At 37.8% G+C, this 24,304-nt stretch overlaps 1 protein-coding gene across 2 annotated transcripts; it reads right to left on the minus strand.

Annotated features, from left to right (window-relative positions):
• Nucleotides 1-439: 439 nt before the first annotated feature.
• Nucleotides 440-23,176, minus strand: gyg1b (glycogenin 1b). Of its 2 annotated transcripts, none has more exons than XM_088322168.1 (7): nt 23,014-23,176; nt 20,697-20,832; nt 19,179-19,338; nt 18,936-19,098; nt 8,297-8,423; nt 6,723-6,912; nt 440-2,637 (listed from the first exon to the last, which is right to left on the minus strand). In XM_088322168.1, the coding sequence occupies exons 1-7, from the start codon at nt 23,018-23,020 to the stop codon at nt 2,464-2,466; spliced, it is 957 nt and encodes a 318-aa protein (XP_088178294.1). In that variant the 5' UTR covers nt 23,021-23,176; the 3' UTR covers nt 440-2,463. The 2 variants fall into 2 exon arrangements, with proteins under 2 accessions (XP_088178294.1, XP_088178293.1); XM_088322167.1 differs by having other exon boundaries at nt 19,179-19,353.
• Nucleotides 23,177-24,304: the final 1,128 nt, after the last annotated feature.

Here is a 24,304-nt window from a genome sequence, read left to right on the forward strand (position 1 = left end):
CAGTAGAATGCTCTTCGCCCTGAGATTCGATTTACAACCTAATTGATAATGTTTAAATCCAATCTTAAAACACACTTCTAATCTATAGCATATGGATAACCTATATTTTATATTGATAATATGTGTATTATTTGCCCTCATGTATGTTTTAGATCAGGGGAATGGCGTAACAATAGTCTGTGGTTTGCAATAATCTATTGTCTGTGCAACCCTTTGAGACTTTGTGATTAAGGGCTATACAAATAAACATGACTTGACTTATTTTCCTCGTTTGTGGTCCTCATTGGAAAATTGTGTACAAGTATGAATTTTGTAAAAGCAAATATTACAATAACATGCAGGTGTAATGAACATTTCTAAGTAGGTTACATTTCCATATACCATTGCGGTAAGCGTTATATGAATAAACACGCCTGAGTAAATGTATATTTATTTCACACATTCCGGTTGAAAAAACTCTTTAAATGTACAGCAAAAACATGCCGATGCTTTTGAGGCTTCCAGACGCGCTGTAAACATTTCGTAGAACTTAAGAAAATGTACAAAATACAACTTTTTAAACAAAAGGCACAAATGTAACTATATAGATACATCCTATAAAAGGTTTCCATTAATTTTTAGTGCGTCCAAATAGTAGTATAATCCGTCTAAATAAACATAATTTCATAATAGGTGTCGATAATAAAATCATTTTGAAGTAAATATTGCCGTAATTTCCACTATTAGGCGCACTGGATCACAAGGGGAATTTTGGATTTTAGGTGCGCCTTGTAGTTGATAAAATATGGTAAATACAGACAAAGTGGAAAAGAGAAGAGTTGATGCCATTTGATGAGATTATGTAGACTTCTTTTCCGTTTTCCAATTAATTTTTAAATTAAAAAGTAAAATTTCTTTAGTTCGCAGGCTACAAGGGTACATTTCGAATTCCTGCACATTTTGGATTTTAGTTGCACTTTGTAGCCTGGAAAATACGCTATAATATGGTGGTATTTCAGGAAAAACTATTGCAGTATATAAAATGGATTTTAAGAAAGTTCTTTTTAAATATTATTTTTTTCCTTAAGAACAGATATTCATGATCATCTCAGGACAATTATAAAAAAACCATGTTCATATGTTGGAGATGAATATTGTTTTAAGGAATTAGTTTTCTTATTTTAGAAGAAAGTATGTAGCATATAAAAATGATCAGATTTAAATATTTTAATTGGATGTATTTTACTACATTAGCCTCAATTTCATAACCAGAGTTTTTGCAGGGAATATATTTTTGGTGGTACACACTACCATTGAAAAGTTTCCATTAAATATCACATCCATCCATCAATCCATTTTATGCGCCACTTATCCACACTAGGCTCGCTGGGTGAAAAATCACACTTCATTTTTTAATTAATCAAATTAGTTAAGGAAAAATGAAATAACTTATAAATGAGACATTTTGAAGTTTAGAAATAATGATTTTTATATGAAAATTAAATCTTATCCTGAAACTCTTTCATCAAAAAACCCCAACCTTTTAAACAGTAGTGTTAATTTTTATATGTCCAAGAAGAAAACCCCAAAAAACAACAACAACCCCTGGTTAGGTAATTCTAAATTAAAAAAAAAACTTTAAAAGGGGCGCATAAAAGGTTTAAGAACCACTGCATTAACCCATGGCAGAATTTTACCTCAGGCCTATCCATTTTTTCTCACAGCAATTTTTAAATTTTTTTAGTGATCTCCCCCATTTTCTTCGGTGGTTGGCTGGTAATTACAGTCTAAATCATTTACATATATTGTAATCAGGGTTGGGTAGGGTTACTTTAAGTGGATTACTCCAATACCAAATATGCTAATAAAAAACAAAAGAAACTAAATATGAATAAAATTATTATATTTTTTGCAGGCTTGAGGAGTAACAGAATACATGGAACGGCAAAAATCATGTTGGCAAGATGTTTGGAATTATTTTCATTTTGTTTCTGTCGCATTTTATGTTAGTTTTGCCGGAGATCAAAGAGATCAAAGCCAGGAGAGAAAGCTTACCACGTGTTGTGAGTCATAATTTTATTCATATTTAGTTTCTTTTGTCTTTTATTAGCATATTTGGTATTGGAGTTATCCAAAAGTAATTGAAAGTTATTCAGTTAAAGTAACCCTATCCAACCCTGATTGTAATTATATATAAATATATGCCGCGACCCTAGTAAGTCTAAGCGTCATAAATAGATGGATGGGTTTTTTTGGTTTTATATAAAATCCACTGGTTGGAAAATCCTTTTTTCGAAAATGTTTTTTGGAGGGGTACATAAAAACCACTGCATTAACATATGGAAGCATTTAGCTAGCAAAACAAGTTATGGCAAACCATAAATAATTTAGCTCCGCTTAAATTGCAGAGTGGTGGAGTACAGCTGGTAGACAATAATGCAAGTGCATTTTGATTTTTGGTGCTTTGTTGCAATCCCACAAAACTTATTTGAGGAAAGTATCGAGCTTTTTCTTGATATTGTCAAAGGAGTCCGTTCCCATGTAGTCTGCCTGGCCTTGCTCCCATTTCTGTTTACGCTCCTCGGAGGATTGCTCCTGAAAATGTGGCGTTGGCGAAAGGTGCACCCCAGCTGCCGCCGATGCCAAACTCTCCATGGCCTGTGGGAAAAAAAACCCAATTAATGTAAACATACAACGATAATAGAAATAGTCGACCTTGAATTCCATTGTTTGCAAGTTTTCAAAGCAGATCTTGCTCATCATGGCAGTACCTCAGTGATACAAACATTAAAAAGGGACAGTGTATCATATTTAGTGCCCCCTAGTGGTACAATAAAACAACAAAAAATATCGATTTTAATAATAATAATAATAATTTCCTTTGTATTGTCATTCTTTGTAACAATGTACACAGAACGAAATGTCGATACATCTGACCCGTTGTAGCGAGTCGATGCAGCCGCAGCCAGAGGGCGCCGCCATTATACCAATTAGGCATAAATACAGGACCTATCGTAACAATGTCAATTTTATAAAGTCATAGGTAGAGAAAAGTGTATTTCTTTTAGATAGTAGCATCAACAGGAGGTAGAGCGCTCATCTTGGGATCAAGAGGTCACAGGTTTGATTCCCGGCTCCTCTGTGTTATATGTCGAAGCGTCCTTGGGAAAGACACTGAATTCCTAATGCCCCCAATAGCAGGTAGTTGCCTCGCATGGCTGATGCTACTATCGCTTAGATAGTGTGTAAAAGGGAAGATTGTAAAGCACATTGTAAAGCGCTTTCGGAGCTCCTCATTTACTTGAAAAGCGCTATATAAATGCAGACCATTTACATTAACATCCCTAATTAAGTCGTAGCCCTGTATGTCTCCAGTCTTGTTGCTTTCTGCGGCACTGATTTTCGTTCACATTGAATAACAGTGCTATCTAGGGGCCAAAAGTACACAGTCAGACAGTTCAACGAAACAGAGTCTGACTCTTCTTAGCAAGATTCAAGCAACATTCAGGTAAGCCTGTGTTATGAGACGATAACGATAATTGTAGTCATATAATAATAGAAACGTTCGATAAAAGTAAATACAGTGGAACCTCGGTTCTCGACCATAATCCGTTCCAGAACCCTGTTCGAAAACTGATTTGTTCGATCACCGAAATCATTTTTCCCATTAAAAATAATGTAAATCGTTTTAATCCGTTCCAACACCCTGAATGTTTACCCTGAATGTTTAACGTAAACATAAGGCTAACCCAGGCTAATCGTACGTTCGCGTTATCGTAATCTTCCGTACGAAACATTACGCTAACATGAACGTGTAAAAATAAAAAAATCAGGTCGTTTACAAGTCATTTAGCACCCGGGTCTCCACAACAAGTGGTGAGCGGTTCATTGGAAAGGGGGCTGCGTTCCAACACCCTGAATGTTGGGCTCCGTTCCAACACCCTGAATGTTTACCTTGAATGTTTAACGTAAACTTAAAGCTAACCCAGGCTAATCGTACGTTCGCGTTATCGTAATCTTTCGTACGGAAGATTATGATAACATGAACGTGTAAAAATGAAAAAAGGAAAAAGAAAAGAATTATGAATAAGATTTCTTACCTTTGTGGTGGTCAACAGAAGGTGCTCACACACCTTCATATTTTGCTATTATTTCTTTCTTAAATGCAGTAGTTGTACGCACTACTTTTCTTTTTTCACCTGTAGCAACTTTGCTGCTTGCACTGACTTTCTTCGGAGGCATAATTAGGGGCTAAAACACTTCGTACACCTATATCAAAAGCGAAAGCAAAACAAAGCAAGTCCGCGCACTATAACAGTTGGTCACGAAAAGAGCGATCTACACCCGTACGCCGCTCAGCATCGCATCCTAGCGTACGCACTCACGCATTACCGGCGTTCGAACTCCGATTTTTTTGACCGAACAGCGAAGCAAGAATTTCTCGACATTTTTGGTCGGACTCCAATTTGTTCAAACTGAGAGGCGTTCGAAAACAGAGGTTCCACTGTAATTTAAACTGTAACTACCACCCAACCACCAGAGAAAACGAGGGCCCTAATGCAATGAAAATGTGAGTTACATACTAACATTCAGTAGATAAAGAAGGTGACGAGGACCAGCCAATCATTTGGCAGAAATACAGTGAAACACAGTGAAAGCGGAAGGACTACAACCCCGTCAAAACGAGCGAGCAAGAGACTAAGGACACCCAGTAGACCCACTCAAAGCCGGCTGAAAGACAGGAGATGCTCCTCATCTTCACTTGTTTGGAGGTGTATTGGCTACTTAGAGTCTGATGAAAACACAGAGCGGTGATATGCACGCCGAACTTTGCCAACCAAGCCGGCAACACAGCAATCCTATTCCACCATTCAAAACACTATCGCTCGCTAGAATATGCTGAAGGAAAAACAAATCAGCCCCAAAAGAATGTTAGCAGACATTGAACAAGCACCAGGCCCCATGAAAAAAACCTTTGCACGAGTTAGCCAAGCTACCTCTGTATCTGTGCAACCAGCTTCCCCTTTAAAAGGGTATTCGTTTAATGTTCATCATACTTGTGAAATGCTGTGTAATAGTTTGTCACCATGCGTCTATGTTATGAAATTGAAGATTGGTTAAAGCAGTATTGGCTTTTGTTAACTTTCATTGAAGGGCAAAGATGAAACTTACAATGTGCAGGGGAAAAATACGTGATAATTATTGATATTGAAGAAATGTTTTATCTTGATAACAGTTTATGTCATATCGCCCAGGCATTTAGTCAAGCCCCTATAGTTTTGAGGACATGCAATTTACATTTTACACAATTTCTATTTTTGACACACACACACACACACACACACACACACACACACACACACACACACACACACACACACACACACACACACACACACACACACACACACACACACACACACACACACACACACACACACACACACACACACACACACACACACACACACACAGATCTTGAGCGTAATACAAGACTGTGCCTGACAAATGGATTTAAATTATCGCATGCAATCCGAAGAATGAACTTTAGTTGTTAAACTGCTGGATTGAAACCTATTGAGTATCATTAAGTTATTTTGATACAGACTTTGCAGTTGACCACTGAATGTACAGTATTTATTTGCATATAATGCACTTTTTTTGAACTACAAAATAATTTGAGGTTTGTTTGCACGTGTATCTTATAGTCCAGAAAATACAGTCATTGTTTTAATAGTCAGTCTAGTAGACAACTGAAATCGGGATAGGTGGCCGCCCTAGTGTAAACAAAATTGTAGACCTGCACCAGACAGCAAAGACTGAATCTGCTATAGGTAAAACGCTAGGTGTAAGGAAATCAACTGTGGGAGTATTTTTTAGAAAATGGAAGACACACAAAATAACTGAATCCCCCTCGATCTTGGGATCTACGAGAGATCTCAACCCAAGGAGTCGAAATGATAACGGTAAGCAAAAATCCCAGAACCACACTGGAGGACCTAGGAGTGAATTACTAATAGAGAGCAGGGACCACAGTACCAAAGCTGCAATTAGTAACACAATGTGCCGCCAGGGACTCAAATCCGGCATTACCAGATGTGTCCCTCTGCTGAAACCAGTAAACGTCCAGGCCTGTCTGAGGTTTGCAAGAGAGCATTTGGATTATCTGGAAGAGGACTGGGAGAATGTGTTATGGTCAGAAGAAACCAAAATCGAACTTTTTGGTAAAAAAAAAGTCTCTTTCCACCAGCTAGGGCATTGGAGATAAGACATGGCTGGGTCTTTCAGTATCACAACGATCCCAAAACACACAGCCACAAAGGAGTGGCTTCACATTTCAAGGTCCTAGAGTGGCCTAACCATTCTCCAGGTCTCAACCCCATAGAAAATGTGTGGAAAGAAGTGAATATCTGTGTTTCCCAACAACAGCCCCAAAACATCAATGCTCTAGACTCTATGTAGATTCCCTCTAGAGTCTAGAGGATATCTACATAGAGGATTGGGCCAAAATACCAGCGACAGTGTGTGAAAAGCTTGTGAAGAGTTACAGAAACACATTTGGCCTCAGTTATTGCCAACAAAGTGTACATAACATTTACTTAAAAATCAGACAATGCGATTTTATATATTTTTTCTACATTCTGTCTCTCATGGTTGACAATTACAGACTTCTCTAATATTTTCAAGAGGTTGACAAAATACTTATTTAACCCACTGTATATATTCATAAGGACTGGATTTACCTCCTCGACGCCTTCCGTAATGAAGGGCTGGTCTCCGTATTGCTCCTGCAGCATGGGCATGATGCTGCTGGTATACAAGGCCCACCAGTCCAGGAGGAAGGAAGAGTGGGCACCGCCCGATAAGGCGGAACCTTGGTTCCAAGGTTTGCTTTGACCCAGGAAATGGACTACCTTGGCGTTGGCGCCGTACCTGAAATCACACCACAGGAGTTTCGGGTTAGTGTCAACATGAGAAAGATATATATGGTGGACTCAATGTCAAAATTATTTACCGAGTGCTACAAACAGAAAAATCGAAGGATGTAGAGGTCACTTGGATAATTTTGTATAAGGAACATCATTTATTATTATCATCATCATAATTAAATATATATATATTATATATTTGTTCAATTATTTTGAGAAATAGAATAGTTTTTATTAATATAACAATGTAGTAAACATTTACAATGAGATGAGACACAGCACTCCAGGATAAACATATAAAAAAAGACTTAAAACAAAAAGACAAAAAATGAATGTTAGTATAAATTAACAAATATTTACAAGAGACTTGCCTAAGTCTTCAGTGCATCAGAACAATAGTGCAATAAAGATTGGCGCAATAACATTAGCATTGACTGATTTCCAAAATAAGTGATTGGATGGGGCAAACAATGTCATTATTCCACGACACTACCTTTCAAGATGGCCACCTCCAGAGAGGGATAAAAAGGTGGATTTTGCTTCTTAACAAATGTTTTACAGACACAATATTATTCAAATTACTCTGCTTAGACTTGGAGGGGCTCTTTTAGATTTAGATAGATTTCATGTATTCACTTCCACCGACAGTACTGGGGGAAAAGAACATACATTACAATACACACAAAAAACAGCAGACTGACAAACATACATGCCAGTGGTACAATGAGGACAGACTGATTAAATGGGTCAGCGAAGCTCCTTTAGAAAGGTAATGGCAGAGGGGATTAACGTTTTCACAAGGCAGGCCCTACAAAATTTTATTTTTCCGTATCTGCACCCTTACGGTGGTGGTATAAAGTATTGGCGTAGTGGGTGAGTAATATCCTGGACTATTGTCCGGTCGGATGATGGACCTGTTATTGAAGTCTGAAACATTGTTTGAAATGTATATTTTGACAGAATTTAGCCTGGTTAGAAAATCCTCTGACATATGCGGACAGCTAATACCCACATCGGTCATTCCCTTCAGACTGCTGCCAGGAAAAACAAAAACGAGTGATTGTCAGTTCCTTAAGAGGGGGTTGGTGGGGGTTTCTGGCGTCACAAGGACAGATGAGTGGCCGCACAATGACCTGGCCGAGTGGTAAACATTAAAAGGTCTTTAAATAAACAGCTCTATTTGCGGATTTGCTATCAGCTGTTGAGGTGGAACCCTATCTGGCGCTGCAGGAGGCCCACGACTCAACTTTTCTTGGACTTCTTGTCAGCAGGAGATTACGGAAGCTCGTGACTGACTCGTGCTTCATCACAATTTGCGAGTATTCTTGGACGTACTATGATTTTTAATTTAAATTGAAAGCCCCATCCCCTTTAACACAAACACCTACTGTTTGAAGGCCGGTAGGTATGTATACATGGCGATACTGCTGAGGTTGTAGATGAAGGGGAGATGTTTGGAAATGTCTGCAGTGGCCCAGTCGCTGAAAAAGCTGTTAAGAATTCCTTGGTCTCCTCCTGAAAAACAAAAAATAGTTTCAACTCCAACAACAGATTGAATTGGGTAAATCAGTCAAACCAGTTAACTCATTCACTACCAATGAAGACTAAAGACATCAAAATCATTTGTGAATTTAGTGACATTGATTGATTTAGACTTTAATCTTCACTTAAGAAGACCGGCTAAGTAGGGACTGTACATGAAGTTAACGCGTTAAGCTCGGTTTAGTTTCTTTGAAGGTTCACCAAATGTACTTGACTTCAACTCATTCTATACTATTGACAACTCAAGACGTCAAAAATCAGTTTTGAATTTCATGCCAATGACAGCCCTAAATATCAATCCTTAATTTTCCATTTAAATAGCTTGGGGGCGGCAGTAGCTCAGGAGGTAGAGCGCTCGTCTTGGGATCCCGGGATCCCAGTTCGAATCCCGGCTTGTCCGTGTTACATGTCGAAGTGTCCTTGGGTAAGACACTGAACCCCTAATACCCCCAATAAGCAGGTTACATGGCTGCAAAACAAGGCCGCTATTGGGAAATGTGAAGCACACTGTAAAGCACTTTGGGAAGTCATTGACTTGAAAAGCGCTATATAAATGCAGATCATTTCATTTCATTCATTAAGCCTTTAGAGGCACCATGTTTAATACATTTTTTACCTCAATAATTAAAGGAAAAAAAATGTAATGAACATATTGGATAGACAGCTGGATAGATAGTTCGATAGGGCAACAGGTAGCTTGCTAGCTAGATGTAGATAGAGAAGGGGCAAGAGATACATAGATGTTTGCTCATCATGATAACTAGTTTTCCAAAATAGCAACTAAGAATTTCATTCATTTGAATTCCAACAATCGCCAGTCCGTTTTTTTTCTCGTCTATCGGTGGCCAGTATGTCTCTCATGACACTCTACGCTCTTCCTCCTCAGCGTGGCAAATATCAAAGATCAATGTGTGGCTATAAATAAAAAGTCTTGCTTGCTTTCGGCTCGTTGTCATTTGATTTAAAGCGAGGTTTTGACAATGACGGATTGCCCGGCTTTCTGTGACAGCTTTATAGCAGACACTCGAATCACCAATGATGGCACAGTGATAGCTGGATACGTGACTATATTCCATTTGGGATCAGTGTTTGAACAGTGAATTGTTTGAGTACTGAAACTTGACCACTTGTTTGGCTGTCATTTGAGTTCCAATTTTTCATTCAAACACAGAAGCAAAAAAAACAACCAAAAAGACACGAATTTGGTAGAACACGAAATTATTTGACTACCGAAACATTTTTTCTCATATGAAGAACTGTAACCCCTCGTTTAGAACGGCTCCCAACCACAACAATAATCCACTTGGGATAATGGAACATGTCTGCATGGCCAGAGAGAATGGAAAAAAGCCACTACGCATGACATAAATTTACTCTGTTGGTCACCCACGTTCAGCAATAGTCGTCTGGGGATAATGGGTGGTGGTACAGTGGGTGACTTATTCCAGGCAGTCAGAACGGGGGAAAAAAGCAGCCACGCATGACACAAAATTTCGCTCTCTGCCCCGCTCACAGCTATAGTTGACTGGGAATAATGGAGCGTTGCTGAACAGGTGCTGCTCATTTTAGGTAAAAAGAAGGGAAAAAAAGTAGCCATGAATGACATGAATGTTTTCTCTCGGCACCTGCTCTCGGCAATAGTTGACTAGTGATATTGGATTGCGGCTGCATAATGTTGTTCATTTTAGGAGCAAAAAACGGAAAAAAGAGCTGCTACGCATGACATTCATTCGAAGAGTCTGTGAGAGATGTCTTGGCCCGCTCTCAGCGTTATTGGACTGGGATGTATGGATTGTGGCCGCACGGGTCATTTTCATTGAGGCGCACAAAACAGGAAAAAAAAGAGCCTTGCATGACAGTAATTTGCTCTTTCAGCCCCCGCTCTCTGCAATAGTCGACTGGGGACAATGGAACGTGGCTGCACGGGTGATGCTCATTTTAGGTGGAAAGAATGGTAAATAAATAAAAGATTGCAGCTAAAACAGTGCAGGTAATTTTAGGTGGGCCATAATGACATGCACCCAAAAAATAATGCGGTCTGCTGGTCCCTATCCTCAGCAATAGTCGACCGGGGATAACGGATTGCTGCAACCGCCGTGCATTTGATTTTAGGTGGGCTAAAACTACATGCCTCACAAGAAAAGGGCCTTGTGCCGCTCTCTGCTCAAATAAATTTGGTATAAGGGATAATGGATCACGGCTGCACTGGTGAAAGAATGACGATTATTGCAGTTCATTTTAGGTGAATGGCAAAAAAAAAAATACTGTCAGGCCTGCCTAAAAGTCTCCGTGGCTGGTCCTCGCTCGCAGCAATATGTCAGGGATAAGGGTTTGCGGCCACATCAGTTTAGGAGATATTTCCGAAATACAGTAATGGCAAAAAGGAGCTGCCAGATAATAGAGCCCTAAGCCGGTCCCTGCCTGCTCGAAGCAATATGTGATCGGGGCTGCACGAGTTTGAGAGATATTTCCATCCAGGAGAGCGATTAAACGCTCAACTTTTGTCGTTTCCACCCAGGCCTGGGGACAACGTTGAAAAAAAAACAATGGTAGTGGCGCACCCTGGATTTATCAAGAGTTTTTCCCATTCTTCACGGTTTAATAGACATTTCATGAGTCATTTTCCTTCATAAAAACAAAGAAAAACATTTACACTCAAAGCATCTGTTAAATGCTAATGGATTGGGGGGGGCGTCACACACTTTTAAAGATTATAACGTCTGGTTCTGTTAATTGCCCTTTACTCCATTATGGCGGCGATATACAAGATCCCGCCGTGAAATATTCTGCAAATAATGCTCGCAAGTCATCAAGCGAGGAAGGTAGTTAGCTCCGGCATCTTTAATCGACTTCAGAAAAGTTTCAAGCGCATCGTTTCATCCCTCATTTGCTTTATGGCCATGACACCTAATGCACTTTACGGCGTTGCTTTTTTTTCCCAGGGAGAAAATAAAAAACATTATCCCTCAAGTGATGCGAATAATTCAGGTGATGCCACTTTGCTGATATTCGAGTCAAGTTGAAGTTCATTAACATTCCTTCGTGAGTAAATGATGTCCCAGGGCGGAGTGTTGACTCCTTTCACAGCGGACTCAGTTTTAATGCAACCTGGGAGACTGTTTAAGATGCATGTGGTGCCCATTTTTAATTGGAATATGCCTGAATATTCTGCACAGCCTTAGTTGAAGTCCCTAATCACTGTCGAGACTGTTTTTCAAACGTTAAAATCTATTCGACTAAAGCGATTTGTGAAAGGAAATTCTGCAAAATTGATGAAAATTGCAAAATCATCTACTGAGCAAATGGTGCAGATAAATATTATTGGTATTGCAAATTTTCAGTGTTTCAGTGTTAGTTTTCTTTATTTTTATGGAAGAATATAACATTTACTTGAAAAATATAAAATCACTCATATCTAAGACTTTTTAAAGAGGCTATGTTTTATGAATATTTGTTTAATAGATTTTACAATTTTGTTGAATATTTGTTTCATTTTTTTAATGAATTTTCTTTGTTTTGTTTCTTTTATTTCTAGTTTTCTGTATATTTTTTCCTTATTCTATAAATAATTTCTTTAGTTGTCTCCTCTTTTTATTGAATATTGTTTTTCAGACTAACTTCTATGGATATCTTTCCTTTTTTTCAATGTTTTATTGTGTAATATTTTTGGTCTGTTTTTCCTGATTATTTTTTTCCGTTTTTCGGAATATTTTTCCAGTTTCTCAAAATTATTTCATGCGTTTTTCATAAAGAAATATTTTTCTATTCTTCTAAATAATTTCCTGCTTTTCCTCCCAAATTATTTCCATTTAAAAAAAATGTTTTCTGTTTTTCAGAGTAATTCTGTTTGATTTTTTTCTTAATATATCATGAAGTTATATCAAATACTTAAGACACTTTGTGATTTTTCCAAATTCTATTCTCCGTTTGTGGAATACTTAGTTTTTTAATGATAATATTTATTTTGTATTTGAAAACAATTTGTTTTTGTTTTTCAGGAACATATTTTTCAATTTGTCATAATATTCTTGTTCCTGTTTTTCAGAATAAATTATCTTCAGTTTTTTGTAATATTTTTTTCACAATAATTTATCATATACAACATATCATATAAATCAGAAACAGAAAAACATTCTAAAAAACTATAAACCGAATACTCATTTAAGTATTTCAAAAATACTTCCAATAACTATTTTTTGTGTACCTCGACATTTATTCAATGGAAACCATGTGTGCTTTGGTTTGAGTAACACTCATCTCAAATATTCTTGATAAGCATTCCGGACAAGTGATGAGCGTTTTGCCACTTTAATGAAATCCATCAACAGGAAGGCATGTGACGCTACGATGCGCCCGGATCTGAGGCTATCTTCGTGAGTTGCTTTTTTAAATATAATTTATATAATCTCATGAAAAGCTTAAGTGTCATCCTAACTGAAAGGTCAGAGCAGCTTCCAGCCATAGCTCGGCCTTCACACAAAAACAATCCTGTTGGACCACAGCTGGAACTTTTTGGTGCACTGACGCTGTGCTCGAAGTATACCCTATAAACTCACCACCGTGTCATTTATGGTGGGCCTGTGTTTGATTGAAATTGAGTGTCCCCGTAGCAAATAACACTGATGTCTTTTAGTGGTGAAATACAAAATATAACATGCGCTTCTGAACTTCTGACTGTCTGAAACTCATGACAAAAAGTTACCGGACACCAAGGCAGACAACTCTGAAAAGTTGCCTGCCCAGCCATAAAGTTGCCTGCCCCATTTTTCACAAATTGAAACACAATAACCTCATCTCATCTGATCATGAGAGATGAGATGAGATGAAACACAATAAGACGACTAAAGGCAAAAAAAAAAACCCATCAGAAAATATAACAGAACAACACTTTAAAATTAAGTTTATTATAAATCTACTTATAACATTCATTGCATATACATGACATCGCTGTTCTCCATCTGCCATCAATATCTGTTGTAAAAAGCCATGCCGCAATTGCGAAATCAGATGGAATAAGAGCTTGCTCTGTCCACTCCACGCATCAGCCCGGTATAGCAGTACCTCCGGGAACGGTGTATTCGCAATGAGCGCAGCAAGGCTTTGGGGCTAGGACCTTATCTTGGCCTCTTGGCTGAGAGTAAGTGTCCCGGCTCCTAGGCTTTGTAGCGTATTATGAACTGACTGATAACGGATAATGGATAATGAATAACGAAGATAGAACAATAACCCTTAAACCCCCCCCCCATCTGCCATCAATATGTACCTGTATTTACTCATCTTCATTCATGCAACGTTTGCGTTGCGTCGTCTGCTACAAGCCACGTGAACTCTTCTTTCCACGATGCTTTTAATGTACGTTTTGTAGCGTCATAAATTTTGTTAGCTTCTTTCGAATCTTTCTTCTGGGGCTGAGGTTTCGGCTTGATTAATAACCACTTCTCCATTTTTCTTGTGTTCTCTCTGCGTCTACTTTAAAAATTTTATGCAAACTCACGACCTTATAATGCTCGGGAATGTCCGTAAACACAAAGTCATTCGAAGCAGGCTTCTGATTGGCTGCCGATTATGCAAATTGCCAAACAAACTTCAGAAATTTTCAAACCAAACAAAGGTTTTGAAATCGGAATAAAGCAAACGTTTGATTTGAAAACAAAAAAAAAACAAAAAAAAAAACCCAGAGATTTTTTTTTCCTTGAAAAAGTTGTCGGCCACCGGGCGGAGACGTTTTGTAAGTTGTACGCCCGAAGTAAAAGATGCACGCCCCGGGCGTCCGGGCAGACGTCATTTCAAACACTGAGTCATACTGTTATTAATATGTTAATAATAGTCAAGTCATGTTTATTTGTATAGCCTGTAATAAAAAAAGTCTCATAGGGCTTCACAGACTACTACAGACTAGACTATTATCACACCATCCCTGATCTAAAACCTATATAAGGGCAAGGAAAAACTCAAAACCTCAGCATTAGGAGATTGACGAATTGGTGTTGTTGTGCTCTGTACAGCCCTTTGAGACTTTTTGTGATAAAGGGCTATACAAATAAATATGACTGTGACTGACTGAAGAAGCCTTGATAAGGGACCGCACAGGAGGTAAACCCCCTTCCACGATGATCAGGCTGCAATGGATGTTGCAATACACAGACATAGTCAACAAGATTTGAGCACTAGGTGATTGTAATTCATAGCTTTATATATAAAAAAAGATGTATTCAGAGTCATTAAGAATTGATCAGGATATCCAGGTTATAAAACAGATACTGTCAATAGCACTACTGTGAATATTTTCCATTGTTTTGATTTTAATATCTCCTAGAATATCACAATAATTTATTACTGGCGAGTTGTTTTCAGAACCAGTTAGGTATTCCTGTGTGAGGATTTTATGTCATTAAAAAAAGCTTTATTAATACGAAAACTGCATTTTAAGCATTAACAAAAAACAGTCACTATACACATTCTCAGCTCAGGGATGCTGCTGGAAATGTGAATTTCCCTTCGGGGATGAACAAAGTATCTAGCTATCTATCTATCAATATCGGGTATTTTTCCGTTTACAGCCCCCCCAAAAATACACAATTTTTTTCAGATTGTATCCGAAATCACTATATTGTGCTTGTATAAAAAGTCCGTTTTAATTTCTGTCCGTGGTAACTTTTGTTGATCATCTCAACCGATATTGACTCAAGGAACCAGAATAGTCCATATTTGATCAAATGTAAAATGGTATTCATAATTGCTGCTGATAGATAGATAGATAGATAGATAGATAGATAGATACTTTGTTCATCCCCGAAGGGAAATTCTCATTTCCAGCAGCATCCCTGAGCTGAGAACAATCGAGAACAATCGAAAATAACACGGGAGCTGCTGGAGTGGCTGCCATTCGTGACGGCGCCGGAAGAAAAGATTCAATTTGAATCATTTACAAACAAACAAACAATTGAATCATGTACAAACAAACAAATTAATTGATTGTGTCAAAATAATGTTGGAGCAGAAGCTTTATGCAGTCATTAGATGGGTCAAGCTAATAATTAAGCTTGTTATTTTTATAGCTTACATCATGACTGTTTTTGTTGTTGTTATTGCTAATATTAGTATCATTATCAGCTATATAACTATTCTTATTGATATTGTAGAACGTTGTTATTGTTATTCTATTGCAGTCACCATTATATTATGCATATTCATCACAATCTAAATCTGTATTTATAAACAAAACAATAAGGTGAATAAATGTGCTAAAGTTTTTGTGAAAACTAAAAAACTAAATACATCGAGATACAATCACATAGAGATAACTTTTAATCAGAAAACAAAATAGACATATGCGCACAACTCATAGTTAGGGCAGACAAGTGGAATTTTGATGCTGGAGGTTTCTGGCTCCAGCTCCCATGTCTTTTCTCGTCTTTTTAATGCACAGATCAGGACACTTAGCAATGGGTGGCCACACACACTACAGTCAGTTTTCACAATAAGCACCAATGAACATTAGTGTTATTATCATAGATACTCTTATTATACAATATACTGAAAATATACGGAGACAGCAATAGTGATGAACAAAATGCTCAGTCCAAAAATGTAAACGTTAGGTATATTGGAGATTACTTTTTTCCCTCTTTCAATAAGTATGAATAATGTGTCTTCAAGTGTCTGCACTGTGACTGACAAATTGGTGGAAATTAACTAGAATATACTCCAATTTCCCTGCGGAACTGAACCAAAAAAATGTACTTAGAAAATGGTTGCATTCTAGCATTTTTATAATATTATTTACAATAAGCATGAATGTTGTACCTGTTTTCAATCCCATGTTGTAACAATGACAATGAAGGCATATTCTATTTTATTCTATTCTATGGGAAAAAAGTATTGTTCCAGATCACAGCAATGCAGTATGCTGTCATCTGATGGTGCTAATCTACTGTATAAAAGACACTGTTTGCGATTGAAGATGACAGCAAAAAGTCCTGAAATATTCTATCTGATTGAACAATATTAGTCGATGAAAAGAGTCCAATGAAGCCATAGCAATAAAGCAATATCACATATATCATATTAGTACTTATTTACATGTCTGTTTGTGGTAACCGTGGTTGATAATTGTTACAAGTATTGACTCTGAAAACCAGAAATGTCCAAAAAATTAAAAATAAACGAGAGAATGTATATTCTTGTTGGTATCATATTGGCAAGAACTTAATTGTAGCCGACTTAGATGTAGGATATTTGTCTAACATCAGCCAAAAACAGAATCCGATTTTTTCTGTGTTAGGGTACAAGAAGTCCATTTTAATTTATTTTTGTGGTAACCTTGGTGCATAATATGAACTGGTATCAACTCATGGAACCAGAAACGTTCCAAAAAAGAAAAATACCTGCTGATATCCAGCTGCATATTGTAGACTATGATATGTTATGATATAAGAGACAGCGAGACAGACAGATAACAACAGAAGAGGTAATGCCCTCCTTCCTGGACATCTACAACTCCTGCCTTACCCGCAAAGCAACCAGGATTGCAGGTGACCCCACCCACCCATCACACAGACAGCTTTTTCATTCAGGCTTTCAAAACTACTCTATTTAGTTTCTGGCTACACTATGCACATTTTTGGGTTCTTATATACAGGGAGTGCAGAATTATTAGGCAAGTTGTATTTTTGAGGATTAATTTTATTATTGAACAACAACCATGTTCTTAATGAACCCAAAAGTCTCATTAATATCAAAGCTGAATATTTTGGAAGTTGGAGTGGGGCTTTTTTAGTTTTAGCTATTTTAGGAGGATATCTGTGTGTGCAGGTGACTATTACTGTGCATAATTATTAGGCAACTTAACAAAAAACAAATGTATACCCATTTCAATTATTTATTTTCATCAGGGAAACCAATATAACAGCTCAACATTCACAAATATACATTTCTGACATTCAAAAACAAAACAAAAACAAATCAGTGACCAATATAGCCACCTTTCTTTGCAAGGACACTCAAAAGCCTGCCATCCATGGATTCTGTCAGTGCTTTGATCTGTTCACGATCAACATTGCGTGCAGCAGCAACCACAGCCTCCCAGACACTGTTCAGAGAGGTGTACTGTTTTCCCTCCTTGTAAATCTCACATTTGATGAGGGACCACAGGTTCTCTATGGGGTTCAGATCAGGTGAACAAGGAGGCCATGTCATTAGTTTTTCTTCTTTTAGACCCTTTCTTGCCAGCCACGCTGTGGAGTACTTGGATGCGTGTGATGGAGCGTTGTCCTGCATGAAAATCATGTTTTTCTTGAAGGATGCGGACTTCTTCCTGTACCACTGCTTGAAGAAGGTGTCTTCCAGAAACTGGCAGTAGGACTGGGAGTTGAGCTTGAGTCCATCCTCAACCCGAAAAGGCCCCACAAGCTCATCTTTGATGATACCAGCCCATACCAGTACCCCACCTCCACCTTGCTGGCGTCTGAGGCGGACTGGAGCTCTCTGCCCTTTACCGATCCAGCCACGGGCCCATCCATCTGGCCCATCAAGACTCACTCTCATTTCATCAGTCCATAAAACCTTAGAAAAATCTGTCTTGAGAGTTTTCTTGGCCCAGTCTTGACGTTTCAGCTTGTGTGTCTTGTTCAGTGGTGGTCGTTTTTCAGCCTTTCTTACCTTGGCCATGTCTCTGAGTATTGCACACCTTGTGCTTTTGGGCACTCCAGTGATGTTGCAGCTCTGAAATATGGCAAAACTGGTGGCAAGTGGCATCTTGGCAGTTGTACGCTTGACTTTTCTCAGTTCACGGGCAGTTATTTTGCGCCTTGGTTTTTCTACACGCTTCTTGCGACCCTGTTGACTATTTTGAATGTAACGCTTGATTGTTCGATGATCACGCTTCAGAAGCTTGGCAATTTTAAGAGTGCTGCATCCCTCTGCAAGATATCTCACTATTTTTGACTTTTCAGAGCCTGTCAAGTCCCTCTTCTGACCCATTTTGCCAAAGGAAAGGAAGTTGCCTAATAATTATGCACACCTGATATAGGGTGTTGATGTCATTAGACCACACCCCTTCTCATTACAGAGATGCACATCACCTGATATGCTTAATTGGTAGTAGGCTTTCGAGCCTATACAGCTTGGAGTAAGACAACATGCATAAAGAGGATGATGTGGTCAAAATACTCATTTGCCTAATAATTCTGCACTCCCTGTATTCCTTTACTTTTAAATGCATGGTTTTTATTTTGCTTTTCTTTTTAACCGCGTCTTATTTATTGCATTCTTACTATGATGGGCAAACTACCTCCTCATGAAAATGCTTCAACTGTACATTTGTAATTGAAGACCCCCCACACTGCCCCTGTAAAGTATTCATGACGGGTACCATAACTGCAACCGCAGGCTTGGAATGACGAGACAACAAAAAATAGGAAGGGTTTTAGCTACTTAAAGTGCTCAAATTTCCAAATATCAACCAAAGTGGAAGGTTCTATTTACCGTCAAAGCTGCCATGGTCTGTGCAGTACTGAAGAAGTTTTTCATGAGTCTCCACGGAGGGACGAAAAACAAACACGCCCGAATTGAAGCAGTCAGGCCAACCGGGATCGGGAGCAGCAGACAGTTCTTCTCGCTCAAAGAGATCGTCAATGTTGGAGAGAACCTGAGATACAAGAGGTAAAAAACTGCTGACTTGACATTTTTCAAAATAAAATCTAGTTTGCGTCTTTGCTTTTGTCTCACCAGAGTGTCGGCGTCCATAAAGACACACTTTTCGTAATGGGTTAGGGTCCAGCAATGAAGTTTGGTCAAGGTCACCCCCAACTCGGGTCTCTTCATCAGCGCTAGGTGGACCGCGTCGCCGCTGTCCAAAACGTCTACAAGTCGGACCTCGTCAAAGATCCTTCTCAGAACCGATCTGACATTATTTTGGGGTAAGACGATACAAGACTTAAGGGGTGTCCCCGTTCAATATTAGTATTGGATACTAGTCCGAAATCAGTTCCATAGTCAGTATCAGATTTCATCATTTTTTTAACGGGACAATACAGGCCTTAACAGGTGTTCCAATTGAATATCGGTTTCGGATACCAGTCCAATATCAACCCGATCTTATATTAGTATTAGATACAGATTTATTAATCAGCCCACAAACTAGTCCTGGATTTTATTCAGTTTTTTGGAATGACACAGAACTTTGGGTGTCCCCATCCCTAGAGTGGTAAACAACACTGGTCTCCATATTAGCCCCAAATCGGTATCAGATTTAATTTGATTTCATAGATTTTGAGGGAACATCATGGGACTTTGGGAATGTCTCAAAATTATATTGGTGTTAAATACCGGTCCAATATCAGCCTTATAATCAGTATCAGATTTCATGTTTTTTTTCGAGGATTATTTCTTCCATTTTCTACTGAACAACACTGGACATCAGGGGGGGTCCTGATCCTATATTGGTATCGGATACATATTTAATATAAGCCCCAAATCCAATATTTCAATGAGATTTTTTTGAACGACACTGTTACAGTCTGGTGTGTTCAATTATCACACACCTATGCCCATTGCAAAACGCCAGTTGGGGCCCTCTGGTGGTGGGAGGTATGCCAGACTGTTACAGACACAGGACTTTTAGTGCCCCCTTCCTATATTGGCGTTGGACCCTGGTCTGATATTAGCCTAAAAAACAGTATCAGATTTAATATGATTTCATCATTTTTGTGTGAACAACTGAGGACCTTAGTGATATCCTGTAATCATATTGATATCAAATGTCTGCCCGATATCAGCCTCGTAATCAGTATTGAAGTTCATGGTCTTCATCCTTTTTTGGAGAACGACAGTACTTGAGTGGCATCCCCATTCTATATTGGTATCAGATACCAGTGCCATTTCAGACTCTTTTGGAGAATGGCACAGGACTTTAGGGGTGTCCATAACCTATGTTGTTATCAGATACCAGTCTGAAAACAGCCCCATATTTAGTATCAGATTTTATGAATAAATGTATTGTCAAATATGTACTTGCGTGTGCCCTATTTAAAAAAACAACAATACTGTATTTAAAAAATAAAATAAATAGAAATCTGGAAACAGCACATATAATAATGGCTGATATCTGATTGAATAATAAAGGTATCATATATTTTCTAGGGTAGGTATCAGGATGAGATCGGAAAATGTAGGAAAATGTGTGAAAATGTTGTATTGTACATCTTTATAGGACTTGAAATTATGAAAGAGGCGGCGCTATCTTACCGGCAAGGTTCCGATACTTGCGGCCCAATGAGGGCGGCCATCTTTCTGGTAGTTTTGTGTCTGCGCAAGGACTGGCCCAGGACCATAGCGCCTTTTGCGTAGCTGTCGTTGGTAGCTAACGTCACAAACGCTTGCTCTGTTGACCCCAAAAAAATGATTTTGAATGCTAGTGCAACCCATCCATTTAATATCCGGACTCTGGACCAGTAAATAAAAAACAAACGGCACCAAAAACATTTATTTAAATTGCTAACACCTTCTCCCTTAGCCTGGATAATTGGCAGCCATTTTGTATTTACCTGACTGACATCAAAATACAACAAAAATATGCGGTCAATTACAGTTGAATAAATGTAACATTGAGGGAAAATGTGTTCTGAGGGTAAGTACAGATACCAGGTATTGAGCCTTTTTTGTAGTAACGGTGTTCACTATGGGTAACGGAAAAATGTAGCGAATCACAAATATAAAATTAGATGAAAGAAATATTATGTATAGGTATTGATGACTACTCGATAATTGAGTCTCGAATTGTTCAGAAAAGGAGGTATCGATAACTGTTTCTGAATCATTCATTCTAGTTTACCCATGGCAACATTTCAAGTGTTAAAGAAATTGTAAATTATAATTGATTAAATAGTCGTGACCATGTAAGAAAAAAAAGTATCTCAATTTTTTTTTTACTTTTTTCGCATTGTAAAAATTCTTTGTATTCAAAAATAAGATAATATTACAACAACAAAAATGGAGTAATGTTTGTATCACATAATAGAAAATGCACTATTGACTCAATGTAAAGTAGTTTTGAAGACATTTTTTGACCATTATTTATGAGCAAAATGACCCGGCGTTGACGTGCTAATAGAAGATTGGATTGGAGTGGTCGGGAGATGCAGTACTCAATTTGGCCGCCAGGCAAGAGGGGGGTGGGGCTGGGGGTTATGGAGACTCCACACAAGCAGAAGACATGAAAGCAGATGCTTATCGATTTCGTTGGCCTAAAGTATCTACAACTCTGAATTCACAAAAATCGATTCAGCTGTTTTAGAGCCCATAAGTCACACATAAGTATTATAAAGTAGTTTAGATATGTAAAATGTAAAATACAAGACTATTATTCTTTTCTCGGGCAAAAAAAAAAAGATTCTTGTGAGATCAAGAACAGTATTTTTTTTTTTTAAACATGTGAAAATTCGTCTTTTGCACCGAGTGATTTATTTTGGAGGATTTATTTTAACATGCAGACCGTCGTTGGCAGAAAGACAGTAATTTTATGTAGTAAAAGTATTGGAGTATGAGATTAGTATCAATATGAAGTTGAAAAAAATGTGGTACAGTATTCAACGTGCGTAGCAGTTTAGCATGACGACTTTAGTTAAACTCTCTCGCTCTCATATATATATATATATATATATATATATATATATATATATATATATATATATATATATATATATATATATATATATATATATATATATATATATATATATATATATATATATATATATATATATATATATATATATATATATGGGTGGGGTTCATAGTTTGAGGTGTCCTTAACAAGTTTCAAATTAGATATATTCTCTATCAAGTATGTTTTAACAATGCCATACTGAGTTCAAAGAGCCATTGTATATATATTTTTTCCCACCGTGCCTCATCTGCTTTTGTCTTACTTTCACCCTCGGCATAACACCGGCTACAGAGCGCAATATTCTGGAGGAAAGGAGGTGGGGGGAGGAGAGGGATTTCAAGCACGAGCTCAGTTTTTATTTAATTCCAGAATGAAAATGGTTTCAAATAATGTCCACAAAACAACCCAAACCCCCCAAAAGATGAAAATGGAAGTTTATTCGTATGCATCTCATTATTTTACATACTTGCACGCGCAGCAACAGGAGCTGCAATGATGATCATCACTCAGTACAATATGAAGTTATGGACTCAACGTTTGAGGAACCATTTTAATCCAAATGTTAAGCAGTCGAATTAAAATGAGATTATTTTAATCAATTATTTAACAGTATTGGCTTTGTTTTTATTTTTACTGGTATCACTGTGATATATTCTGTGTGCAGCAACATTGAGTGTCCTGAAAGGCGCTAATAAATAAAATGTAGTATATTTAATTATTATTAATCATTATTACTGTGTTGTGACGACAAAAAAAATGAGTTTATAAAGTACAACACACTACTGATTGAAAAACGCAACCGTGTCAACTCGGTTTTAATTATCTTTCCACTTTGGAAGTCTCAGTTCTCGTTCTCCTGAGGGTGTATCGCGGTATTTGGAGGAATTTGTCACCTACCTGCCATGATTGGAGGAAGAAATTCCGACAGAAAAAAAATAAATACAATTAAAGAAAGGAAAAAAAGTACACGCTACGTTGTCCTCGTAGCGTTCTTGAATGTGACCACCACGCGCATGCGTAAACTCGCTTTGACTTGGAATGAAAAGGAGCAACTGGTGGAAGAAGTAGCATTTATAGCTGAAGGGCAGTGGTCAGCGTCACGTGACTTTATGGGGTGTGCTGGAGTTTTTTTTCTCCTATCAATGCACATTTATTTACTCAAAGTGTGAGATTTCACACACACAATAAATACGCACAGAGTTTTAAAAAAAAAACTATGACTGGTTTGGATTTTTGTCGCGCATAACGTGTGGGTGGCTTGACAAGTATTATAGGAATGTTGCAAAGTTCCAGCACGTGTGTTTCATTTAATAGTTGATGCTTTGGCGACATCATGTGGACAATAGCAATTTATGCGTTTCCAGACCATTTTAGAGGGGATTTACGCAGGAAAAAAATACATCCCTAAAATCCCTTCAAGTGTCTATTATTTTGCGTTTCCTCGTGATTTTTTTTGTAATACATTAAAAAAAAAAAAAAATTTTCACAATAAACTAAAATTTATGAACCATCGTACACATATACAGTCTTTTTAAATACTCATAGGACGACATAATTTGCATTTATTTGACAAAAAATGAGGTTCGGTCACGTTGGAGACTCCGTAGTTTGTATTCTTTCTTTTACTTTTAGCCCTCGTTTTCAGTTGAACTGTACTGTACAGCGATATCTAGTGGAAAAATAATACACACTGTTTATATGTACTGGACTGTCTCAGAAAATTAGAATATTGTGATAAAGTTCTTTATTTTCTGTAATGCAATTAAAAAAACAAAAATGTCATACATTCTGGATTCATTACACATCAACTGAACTATTTCAAGCCTTTTATTATTTGAATATTGCTGATCTTGGCTTACAGCTGAAAAAAACTCAAAAATCCTATCTCAAAATATTAGAATACTTCCTCAGACCAAGTAAAAAAATAATTTTATAACAGCAAAACTAAATCAAACATTTGAAAATGTCCATTGATGCACTCAGTACTTGGTTGGGAATCCTTTTGCACGGATTACTGCATCAATCCGGCGTGGCATGGAGGCAATCAGCCTGTGGTATTGCTGAGGTGTTATTGATGCCCAGGATGCTTCGATAGCGGCCTTCAGCTCATTTGCATTTGTAGGTCTGGTGTCTTTCATCTTCTTCTTAACTATACCCCACAAATTCTCGATGGGGTTCAGGTCAGGGG

Source organism: Urocampus carinirostris, chromosome 18 (assembly GCF_059441175.1).
Source record: "Urocampus carinirostris isolate Australia breed hairy pipefish chromosome 18, RoL_Ucar_1.0, whole genome shotgun sequence".
NCBI lineage: Eukaryota > Metazoa > Chordata > Actinopteri > Syngnathiformes > Syngnathidae > Urocampus > Urocampus carinirostris.

What these genes read in the sequence shown, in the direction of transcription:
- gyg1b (XM_088322167.1), bottom strand. An exon ending in CAAGTATCGGAACCTTGCCG is followed by an intron (nt 19,354 to 20,696) that starts GTAAGATAGCGC and finishes AAATAATGTCAG; the next exon opens with ATCGGTTCTGAGAAGGATCT. An exon ending in TTATGGACGCCGACACTCTG is followed by an intron (nt 19,099 to 19,178) that starts GTGAGACAAAAG and finishes CTTGTATCTCAG; the next exon opens with GTTCTCTCCAACATTGACGA.